The 11723-nt window shown below is 32.7% G+C and overlaps 2 protein-coding genes and 1 pseudogene across 13 annotated transcripts; 2 read left to right on the top strand and 1 right to left on the bottom strand.

Annotated features, from left to right (window-relative positions):
* The first annotated feature begins 213 nt into the window (after positions 1-213).
* On the top strand, positions 214-546 carry LOC147935748 (uncharacterized). The gene has a single exon (XM_087470264.1). It carries the CDS (start codon positions 214-216, stop codon positions 544-546), a length of 333 nt encoding a protein of 110 aa, XP_087326390.1.
* A 3456-nt stretch (positions 547-4002) lies between these two features.
* Positions 4003-5386, bottom strand: LOC109126971 (putative F-box/kelch-repeat protein At4g35120 pseudogene; annotated as a pseudogene).
* A 957-nt stretch (positions 5387-6343) lies between these two features.
* Positions 6344-9860, top strand: LOC104716624 (uncharacterized). 12 transcript variants are annotated; one of them, XM_010434036.3, is made up of 5 exons: positions 6354-6574; positions 7215-7368; positions 8239-8403; positions 8513-8808; positions 8901-9860. In XM_010434036.3, the coding sequence occupies exons 3-5, from the start codon at positions 8280-8282 to the stop codon at positions 9672-9674; spliced, it is 1194 nt and encodes a 397-aa protein (XP_010432338.1). In that variant the 5' UTR covers positions 6354-6574; positions 7215-7368; positions 8239-8279; the 3' UTR covers positions 9675-9860. The 12 variants fall into 12 exon arrangements, with proteins under 12 accessions (XP_087326106.1, XP_087326110.1, XP_010432338.1 ...); XM_087469980.1 differs by lacking the exon at positions 7215-7368 and having other exon boundaries at positions 6344-6426; positions 8239-8409; XM_087469984.1 differs by lacking the exon at positions 7215-7368 and having other exon boundaries at positions 6350-6426.
* Positions 9861-11723: the final 1863 nt, after the last annotated feature.

The raw sequence follows: 11723 nt of genomic DNA on the forward strand, positions 1-11723 counted from the left end.
TACACGAAACCCAAATCTAGCATTTCTATAAATTCCTAAAGCTAAAGAGCGATTTAGCATTACTTTTGGGCTATATTTACATAACAACTAATTATGTTCATGTTGACTAAAAGAAGTTAAAAACGCCAATGACATACGATAGGAACCCTTAATTATCCTATAAATACGTAAGAGATCCTCTTAGAAAACAAGACGAATCCCAAACAACAAGACATGATGAAGATCGTAGCATTGTTCCTTATCGCATTATTCGTCTTACTCTCGGCATCATTCCCTCCTACAGAAGCTATCGATGCCAGCGGCAGTACTTCCAAGAGGAGTGGAGCAGCATGTGGTACAACAACTCCGAAAAAATTGAATGCCCTTAAAGTTTGCTTTGACACTATGTCTTGGGGATTGAAGCTGTCGAAGTCATGTTGTGAGACAATGAATGAGACCCAAGAATGCCTGTGTGATGAAATTAAACACCGTATCACCCCGAGTAAAAGGTTCATTAGCTCTCAGCTCAAGTCTTGTGGTATCCCCGACCCCAAATGTTGGAAATAATTAACAACTAGGTAATATAGTGCGGGGATAAATCGATTAAAAAAATTTTATAAGTAAAATTAAAGAAAATTATTATTATAAGTAAAGAAAATTATTAATATTATTATGTAACTAAAAATTTTTTAATTTAAATTTGCGTATTTTTCGTGTAAAAAATATGTTTCACCAGTGAAATATTTGAATGTGTAAAGAGGTATTTGGTAGAAAAATTATTGATAAAACGTTATTATTTATTGCAACATGTTTTTTGTGTGGTTTAAAAATCAAATTCATATCTTCTTATATTTTATCGTGTAACAACATATATTAAATAATTCGGTAACTTAATTATTTAATTTTATTTATGTTAGTAAATATCAGATTCTAAACTAAATTTTCTGAAAATTTACTGAGATTCTATAATTTTCTAAATTTTATTATATGTTAGTAACAATCATTACATTTTCTATAACGCACCAAGGTCCTTTTATACGTTTCATAAATTTTTCTATACCACCTGACCTAGTTCCAAACTTCCAATTATAGGTTGTAGATCCACAAACCCCACCTCTCACAGCCATATTTCTTCTTTCGGATCATATGCATAGTTAATTCACCATCAATCTCGCTGGGAGAGAACCATCCATGATTGTTGGGTAACGACAGGCACACGTAGAGACGAGACTCTGTGGATCCGATGTGGGATCTGGCCGTGTAGATATCCGGAGAAGAGAGTAGAGAATAAAAAGCTCTTGGAGACTAAGCAGATGGAACGATAGTTAGATTTCGAGACCCGGGCTAAGCAATCCACAATGATTTCACCTGGAAGCGATGAAAACGATGGAGATGACGGAGGCGGAGCGTTAGGAGGACTAGTCATCTTCTTTTTCTGTGGTGCTTCTTCTCTCTCGTCAACTACTAGTTATGTTTTTAGCTTAGGTCTTTCAAACACACGGAAGACTTTGTAACCTTGTCGAAAAAGAAACCTATTTTTTTTCTTGGACAAAGAAAGACCTATTTAAAGCCCCTCGATCAATAATGAAAAACTGAATCGACCCCTGTTTTGATATTTTTGGGTTGAACCGGTTCGACCGGACGGTTCCGTTATTTATTAGAGATTTCTTTAAGGGTTTTTTGAATTTTAGTACGTTTAGAAAATTAGTCACATTACTATTCAAAATTAGAAAAATAGACATTCATCATTGTGGTTTGACCAAAAAAAAAAAAAAAGACATTCATCATTGTACATTGTACGTGTAATAGAATATCTGTCTAATAGAAAAAAAAAGAGAATTGATGTAGTTACCATTACATCATTGTCTCTAATAATCACATATATTGCTCAACTCTCCTCTCTCTCTCCAATTATTTTTTTTTCTCAACTCTCTCTCACAAATATCTCTCCATCTCTCTCAATCAGTAAAAAATATTTTTTATTTTTTCTTATTTTGTTTTAAGATTTCTTTCTTTTTTATTATATGTCCCTTTAATCTAAAAACTAAAATACTAGTCAATAAAACTTTGTTTTTAAAATTATTTCAGATAGATAAAAATCTAGATGTTCTTTTCTATAATTTGATATGAATTTTGTTTGATGATTTTATTTGATAATGTTAAATATTTTTTACAAATTGTGTATCCGTACACCATATTAAGTGTACGGATGTGTTTACATGCATGTACACATTATTAAATGTACAGATATTTGTACACATTATTAAGTGTACAGGTGTAATTTGTTTAATTATTAGGGTTTTGGATGTCTGTACCACAATGGTTTTGTAAAAATCACATCTGTACATTTAATAATGGGTACAGACATCTCTACACTTAATAAGGTGTATAGACATATGTACACTTAAAAATGTGTACGAATACAAAAGATTTATATAATATATTTAAAAATTATTAAACAAAATTCATATCAAATTGTAAAGAAAAAATATTTTTTTTATATCTATAAAGTTTTCTAAAAAAATTATATTAACAATTATTTAAAAAATAAAAAAATAGAAAAAAATGGGAAACAATGGCATGAGATGTAATTAATTAGAGTCATGAATGGCAAAAAAGGCTGTAGAAATAGTTGAACAGTAGTAAATGTGTTTTTTTCCAATTGTAAATAGTGAATGTAGGTGTTTCTTAATTATGTTTGAAAAATGTATCATTTTGCCAAATATCTCTTAAATGGTTTCTTTGAATTTTTAGTACCTTTGCAAAACATAATTGGAAAAGTAGTCACATTACTATTTGAAATTAGAAAAATAGACTTCGTTAGTGTGTGTAATAAAACTTTTGTGTAATAGAGAAAAAAAAAAACTGATGTAGTTGCCATTATGTCCTTTATTTCTAATAATCACATATTGTGCAATCCTCCTCTCTCTCTTTCCATTTTTTTTCTCAACTCTCTTTCCAATCTATCTTTCGGACTCTCGTCTCTCTCCAATCTCCATATTTTAGCAAAAACTCATTTTTTTAGATTTTGTTTCTTCTTTATTATATGTCCATTCAATCTAAAAACTAAAATACTAGTCAATAAAAATTTGTTTTTTAAAAAATTTCAGATATATAAAAATCTTTGTTTTTTTCTATAATTTGATATGCATTTTGTTTGATAATTTTATTTGATAATGTGAAATATTTTTTACATATTTTATCTGTATAATTTATTAAGGGTACAGATGTTTGTACACATTATTAAGGATACATATATCAGTACAAATTATTAAGTGTATATATGTATTTTATTTAATTTTTAGGTTTTCAATATGTTGGATGGTTTAAACTGTACACAAATATTGTTGGACGGTTTGAATATATCTAATATGTTGGATTGCTTAACCCGTACACAAATATTGTTTGACAGTTTGAATTTATCCAATATGCTGGATGGTTTAAACTGAACACAAATATTGATGGACAGAATATTATATGGATATATATATATAATAAATTTGAAATCAAAAAAATAAAATGCATATCAAATTATAAAGAAAAGACATATATTTTTTTGTATATGGAAAAAATTTGGAACAAAAAATATATTAATAAATATTTGAATAATTAGAAAAAAAAAATGTGGGACAAAAAAAATCGTGGAAGCAAATAAAAAAAATAAGGAGAGATATATGATTTTCTATTCACAAGGGATAAAATTTTGTTTTTTAATACTCATGGCACTATATGTAAATACAATATTTGGTTGAAGGTTGGAGAGTCATCCAAATATTGTACTACAGTGTAAACTGTTGATTTTACTAATTGTGAGTTTGAAAAACTGTCTATTCTCCCAATTAACTCTTTCTTTAGTCAGGGACGTTCGGTTATTAAGCGAAAAGAGAGAAAATCAAAGAGCCTTTGGAAGAAAAAATTTCGTTAAGAAAGAGAGAATTGCGAGGAAGCTTAAAAAGGAGATCCGTGCTAAACACTCAAGAATCAGTGTTTTCTCAATCTAGAATTGTCTCTGACAATCACATCTTATTAATTAAAATTAAATAGCTTGAAAGCAAAGATGAGTTTCAGACTGAAACACATTGGCAGTTTGAGAGCTTATAAGACATGGGGCCTCTTGCCACAATAACACTTTGGCGCTCAACCTCCCCCAAGATCTGGGGTCCAAATTGAGGAGACATACGCTCCTCCAACCTAATCACCGCACACCAAATATTATATTCAATGGGAAGCGAAAGCACCGGTTTCTGCCATATAATTAACAGTTTCCCACCATAGTTGACTAACTGAATCGTACAGTAACAACGGTATTCAAAAACCACGCTTTTCGTATAGATCATCCAAACCTTCCACTACTAGCCACTTTCCACTCCTTCAGCAAAACCACTTGTACTTACGGTTAACAACTGTAAACATTACACTTCCTACAACGCACCAATGTCCTGTTATATCTTCCATAACTTTTTCTATGCCACCGGAGTGAGTTCCAGTTATAGGTTGTAGATCCACAAACCCCACCTCTGATAGCCATCTTCCTTCTTTCGGATCATATGCGTAGTTGTTATGCTTGGTGATAACATATAGCCTTTCTCCAAAAACTGCAACTTTGAGATTCAAATCGACAGCATTATCACCAGGGCAAGGCAATGGCTTCCAAGTCTGAGTCTTTAGGTCGAAAACCTCACCCCAAGATTCGGATCCACCTCTCTGTACCAATCCTCCCATGACATATATCTTCCCGTCTAAAAAACAAGACTTGGCGCCTCCCCTTGCCACTCCCATGTCAGGAGCACGACGCCATGTACTTATGACTCCGACAATCAAGCACACGAATGGATCTGGTTTCGTATATGTCGTTGATGGCTCCGCCGATTTGGTAGATTTCGGAACCAACGACTACAGTGGTTGAGTTCAATGGAGCAGGAGAATAGGTGTTAGAGAGTTTTACCGGTTTTAAACTTAGCTCACCCTTAATCTAGCCGTTGTTGATTAGGGTTTGATCAAGGTTCTGGAGAATGAACCAATGATTGTCATCGTTGGGTGACCGCAGGAATATATAGAGGCGGGGCTCTGTGATTCCGATAAGGGATCGAGTCGCGTAGATCTCCGAAGAAGAGAGCAGGGAGTGAAAGCGCTTGCACACTAAGGAGAGGGAACGGTAGTGAGAAATAGAGGTCCGGGCTAAGCAAATCAAAACGATTTCGTCTGGAAGTAATGAAAACGACACATGTAATGGAGGCTGAGCTGTAAGTTTCGTTTCCTGCGGTGGTTCTACTTTGGTGGCGTCCATACCTTGTTTACTAAGCTAATGTTTTAGGTCTACAATATCAGCATCTTTTCCTATATATAAAAAAAGAAGATAATATTTTGTTATTAATAAACAAGTCCCTGCACTAATATCAAATTACCAAATCACCCATGTACAAACAAACACACATAGTCATATTGAATTTGAGAACCCTGTATATCAACTAAAAGAACATATTTTATGGATTAGCGAATTCTAGAACAACACAAATTAACGATGGAAAATCAATGTAATGCACTAAACCAGTCTCTTTTCTTGAAGGATTTATTGATAGAGACGCGAGTAAGTTTAATGGGAAAGATGAAAGAAGAATACATCGGTGTTTTATTGGGTGGCGGCGATCGACTCATTTTCGAATACGTTTGTGCTGCTTTACTTTACGATGTATTATAATTAAGAAAATCTGGATTTGATTCCTTCAAAAATGCATTTAAAAAAAGAAAGAAAAATCAAAGCAAAGACAAAAATAAAATGAAAGATAAATCATAAAACTAAAACACATATCGCATATTCTCAAATATTGCTTTGACTCATACTTATTCGCAAAGTTTATAAAATCTTGATGTATTAGAGGAAAATAGTACTAAGAGTCAAGAGATCCAATGTATAGTCAAAGAGATCCAATGTAAAAAGAGTCAAAGAGTCAAGAGATCCAAATGTAAATATAATTGGATTTGATACTATCAAAATTTTAACATTGGGAAAATTGTGTAAATTTTATTTGTTCAATAATATTGGAAAAACATTAAAAAAAAAAAAGAAGAAAATATTGGAAAGTAAAAAAGGTAAACTATATACATAAATTAAACAATTTGTTACATATATAGTAGTACATCATGATATATTGATTAAGATTCTTTAATCCATTAAACTCTCACGTGTGATGCTAAACACTGACACGCGCGACACGTTTCATGCAATGACTTGTATAGTTAACAGCCGTGTATACGCGCACAGTAACCTACTGACAAGTTCCCCTTTTTTCACTTTTCTTATTTGTCTTTTTTCTTCTTCTTTTTCTTGTAATGGTTACATATTTATGCTAAAACGATTCTTCTTCGTCTCCTCTAGTACATGTAAAATCTCACAAGTATGAATTAAACCGTCCCACGTTGTTGTACACTTCTGGAAGATTACGTGAGGTGTGATTGATTTGCCGTTTCCAACCTCTTTTTTTAATTAATGCTTCCTTCACTTGTGTTAGACTATAATGGTCTTTGGTCAAATCACCATCATCAATTCATCATCATCATCATATTATACGCAAGACAATAATGTCACAACTCACATGTATATATATGCATGGGCATTCGGTTAACCATTCGGTTTCGGTTCGGTTGTATTCGGTTTCGGTTATTTTGGATATAGTAATATAGTAACCATTTGGATATTTTTGAAATTTCGGTTCGGTTCGGTTCGGTTTCTTTCGGTTCGGTTTCGGTTTGGTTATTTAAATAAATAACCATAACTAACATAAATTATATTAACATTAACCAAATAAACCAAATATAACCAAAACTAACCGAATATAACCAAAATTAACCAAATATACAATAACAAAAATACAAAAAAGGGAAAAATATGGATTCAATTTTACAAAATAGTATTTAACTTTGTAAATTCAAAATAATAACATTTACATATATTGATTATTTAAAATATTTAATTGTTTTGAATCTAGAAATAATTTATATTTTAAGTTTATTTTATAGTTTTGCATAATATTAAGTATATAATATTTGATATCTTCTAGGTTTTCGGATATTTCGGTTAACCATTTAATTGTCGGTTCGGTTCGGTTCGGTTTCAGTTAGTTTGGATATAGATTTTTACTAACCATTCGGGTATTTGAAGAATTTCGGTTCGGTTCGGTTTGGTTTTTTTCGGTTCGGTTTCGGTCGGTTATTTGGTTATCGGTTATTTTGCCCAGCCCTATGTATATACAACCATACACTACTTACCTTATAATTTACACAACCATATATAAATACCATACAACTGTTATATCATCATCATTAAAAAATCAAAATCAAAACATTGTTGTTCATTTTCTCAACGCTTTTCTCCCTCCTCCGATTCTCCTGGTATCTCTCATCTCTCTCTCTATGTTAAAGTTTGCATTTTGTGGTCAATTACTAAAGTCTCGTTCTTTGATCAGAAGATAAATTATTGTTCTTGCTTAGGAATCGTGGGTTTTGCTTGTGTATTAAGAATTAATCAATGATCGATGATTGATGTGGATACTGTTTTATTGCTATATGCTCTGTTTCTTTGCTAAGAAATCATGGAAAACGAAATTTCAACCATTTATAAAAGTATTATCTATCCATAAAGGGTGGGCCTTTTAGAGAGTTTTTGCCTGTTCGAGAAACAAGCCGGTCAAATTAATCGACCTTTTTTTTTTTTTTTAACTCTGGTCTAAGTCAATAAATGAATGCTTCCATCTTTGAAATTTAGTATCCTACTGGAAAAACTGTACTTGGGAAATTGCATGGTCGGTCTTTGTAGATTATTAAGAAGAAGAAACAAACCAAAAAGTCTTCTTTTTTTGTATATCATTCTCTATCCTTGTGGGGATCAATTTCACTAGTACTCTTAAGAAATTGCTCTCTGGATTTGTTTGGTGAATATATATCTCTCTCTCTCTCTTTCTTTACCTTTTTTTTTGCATATAAAGCAATGAATGAATGAAGGGTTGGTGGAATATGAACGGAATCCAATTTAGTTGGAGTTTGTTTGTTGTTGTAATATTATATATAAGTCCAGTTTCTAATCTTTTTTGACTCATTTGTTGAAGTTAAGGTGTAAAGGTTTGACCTTTTTGTTACCCTTTATGTGATGTGCTCAATATTTGAAGCCACACAATGTTTAAGTTGTTGTGTTGTTTCTTTGAGTTTGTCTCCAGTTGAGCTGATTGGTTATCTTCCGCTAACTACAGGGGTTTTAATTTGCAGTTGTTGCATTTGGTTGAAGCTGTTCCATTTGATCAAACGATATGGACTTCAATCAAAAAGCTCATCCGGATTGTGTATATTCGGATAATCCTTTCCATGAATGTGCTTCAGCTTGTTTAGAGAAAATTGCTCAAGGCCATGTCAAGAAGAACACTAAGAAGCAGAGTACTTGTTCTGTTTCTTGATCAATTCTTTTTTGGTTTTTCCAAATTTTATCAAGTAAAACTTTTGTCTTGTTATGTTTGTTCTGATTCTTGACTTGTTTTGATTACAGCTTCAAGACTTCTTAGCTTCTCAGCGAGTTTCGGTAGGAAAAACAAGCAGTCAAATTCACAACCGCCTTCACCGCTACCCGTAAGCCCTCATAAAACTGGTGGAGGTGTTTTTGCAAACGGTAACTCCCCAAAGGGTCATCATGCAGTAGTTCCACCTGTTGCTGTGAAGAAGAAGACTGTTTCTGAAACGAAAAAGTCTTTCTCTTCTTCATCATCTGGTGACCCTGAGGATTTTTTCAACCATAAACCAGAGAACAAACCCTCTCAACTTATTCCACTTTCCTCAACCAATTTGGTATTTTCTTCATTCTTTTACTCTCTTCCAAGATTCTATCACTACATAACTATTGACATATTTGTCAACTCTGTTTCTCGTATCTTATGAAGGTTGATGAAAGCAAAACGGTGTCACCTACACCGGGACTACAAGAACACAACGGGAAGACTGGAGGAGGTGCCGTGACTAGAGTCTTTAGTTTCCTAAGCCCTGAAAGATCGCAGGAGAAAGAGAGCAATGATGATTATACTGATGATGATGATGATGATGATGATGATGATGATGATGATGATGAAGAAAACAACAATGAGATTGGAGTAGAGCTTGATCTTGAATCAGTAATGTCTGACAGTTTTGTCTCTGTCGGGAAATACCGAGTAAGATCGGGATCGTCCACTCTCCTAAGTGCTATCATCGAGAAACACGGAGACATTGCTCAAAACTGTAAGCTGGAATCGGACTCAATGCGGTCCCGGTACCTCGAGTGTTTATGCTCATTGATGCAGGAACTAAGGTCAACCTCGGTGAGGCAGTTGACCAAAGTCAAAGTCAAAGAGATGCTAGCGGTTCTCAAAGATTTGGAGTCCGTGAACATTGAAGTGGCATGGCTACGTGCGGTTCTTGAAGAGTTTGCACGGTCTCAAGAAGATGCAGAAAAAGAGAAAGAGAGGCAGGATGGTTTAGTGAAGGCTAAGAGAGAAGAGCTTGAGGCTCAAGAAGCGGATTTGGTTAGGATGGAGAAGGAAGTGGAGGAAGCGAGGATGCGTATTGAGGAGACACGGGCTCAGATGGTCGAGGTGGAGATGGAAAGGTCAAGGATGAAGAAAATGGGATTCAAATTGGAGAAATTTAAAGGGAAATCGTTTATAGACGAGCTTCTCTGAGTTTGTGTTGTGTGGGATGTTTGTTGATAGTAAAGTTACTAAGTAAAGTAGTAACACAAAAATCGAAATACTCTAATAAATGAGTTTTAAAGGTTAGGATTTTGGAAAAGCTGGTATTTATCTCGTAACTTATAGTTATATGTTTATAATATTTGGTTGTTGCTAGTAAATACGTTTGGCTTTGTATATGCATTGTTCTTTGATTTTTTTTATCTTTCGTTTTCTTGAATGGGAAAGATTAACACAAGTCGTCTTTGAGTTTGGAAAACGAAAGATTGTTTTAATAACTGTAAGATGACTTGTCACAATAATATTTATTGTATAGTTTGTGTTAGTCAAAACTCAGAATTTGCTAGAAAATTAAAATATAATAAAAAATACTGCTTAGCTCATACAGTCATACTTTGTTGCATGTGGTGACTTCTCTCAATTTGAGCTCTATTATATGAGTGAAATGGTTTATATATAAACATTCCGATGAACTGGTCAATCGAATTTGGCAAATTATCAAAAACGATTTGTTATTTGTTATTTTTTTAATGAAAACTAGAAGTTATTCCATAATGATTTTTAATGGTAGACAAATGTTATATTATTCACTAGTTGATTTTAAGAAAATAATGGTTAGAGTTGAATTTTTGAAATCATTACTTAAGAGCATTAATATATTTAGAACGACATGAAGTTGTTTTACGAGTTCCCCAAGTAGAAGAAAAGTAATAAAACAAACTCTGGTACTCTGTTTTAACCCCTCTACTCTGCTTTTTAACCGTTGCAACGGACAAAGCAATCTGTTATGTCATTGCGACAATGCTACTGGGCTTTAGTTACTCATGTCGGCTTTAAACTGAGCCCACCGCAACATGACCCATAAGCAGCTCCCCTTGGTTTTGCTCACTAACCGGAGATTAAGTAATTAAATTAAATTAAAATATTATTAATTAAAATTTTTGACACCCAAATGGGTGTATAAGCGATGGGATTGCCCTAATGGTTCACAACATGCTGTTAGGGTTTACCAAAACTTCATATGAGTGGACCATATTGAACCTACACTAAGAGATAATGAAGAATCCATCATAACGGCTAAGTATTTTTTAAAACAGAGAGAGACACAAGGCGTGTTAACCAGCAAAGAGTGAAGGCCATTGTTGTGGTCCCTCTCTATCTCTCTCTCTCCTCTCCATTCACTTTTCTGAAAAGACGAGACATGAATATTATACAACTAACGAAGTCTTTGTAAAGTCTTTGTATACGAATCATTTCCAGTGTGAAGTTCATTATTCAGTTAAAGTTGGTAAAGTCTTTGTATACGAATCATTTCCCAATACATACAAACACATATGGGTCTAATCAAAAACTTGTCCAGAATTTACAGTGTAATTGATACTGTGTAATATTGGAAGTTTAGGAGAGACCCATGTGATAGAACCTCTGTTTTAAAAATTACCGCCTAGCATCCATTATGCTCCGTAGAATTGCTAGGCCCATCTTTTCCGCCTCGATTAATGATTAATCTCTGCCTAGCATCGATTATCTAACTATGCATGTCTAGTCCGATTATTTTCCGCATAGTATACCAATTTTTTTAGAACCAAATAAAAATCAAATATAAATATTTTTGTTATTTAGGCATTTAAATTAAAAGATTATGATGTTTTACAATAACTAAAATCAGAAAATTTTCTTTTAAAATGATGTTTTATGTGTTTACCATAATTTTAAAGACAATACTATAGTTTTATATTACTTGATATTTTCTTTTTAACATAAACAAAAATATACATATATTTAGTACAATACTCCCTCTGTCTCACAAAGATTGATGTTTTGACACTTTCACCCATATTAAGAAAAATTTTAGTTTTTATTTATAAATTAATTTATAATTATTTTTTGTTAGAGAGAGAAAAAATAAACCAATTACAATTCAAAAAATTTAAATATTTTCAATGATTACTTTTTGAAGTTTATAAATATCAATCTTTGTGGAACAAAAAAATATTCCAAAACATCAATACAGAGAAAGTATATTTTTATTTTATTTTT

The sequence above is a fragment of the Camelina sativa genome, chromosome 10 (genome assembly GCF_030686135.1).
Source record: "Camelina sativa cultivar CO46 ecotype springtype chromosome 10, ASM3068613v1".
In the NCBI taxonomy this organism is placed as follows: Eukaryota; Viridiplantae; Streptophyta; class Magnoliopsida; order Brassicales; family Brassicaceae; genus Camelina; species Camelina sativa.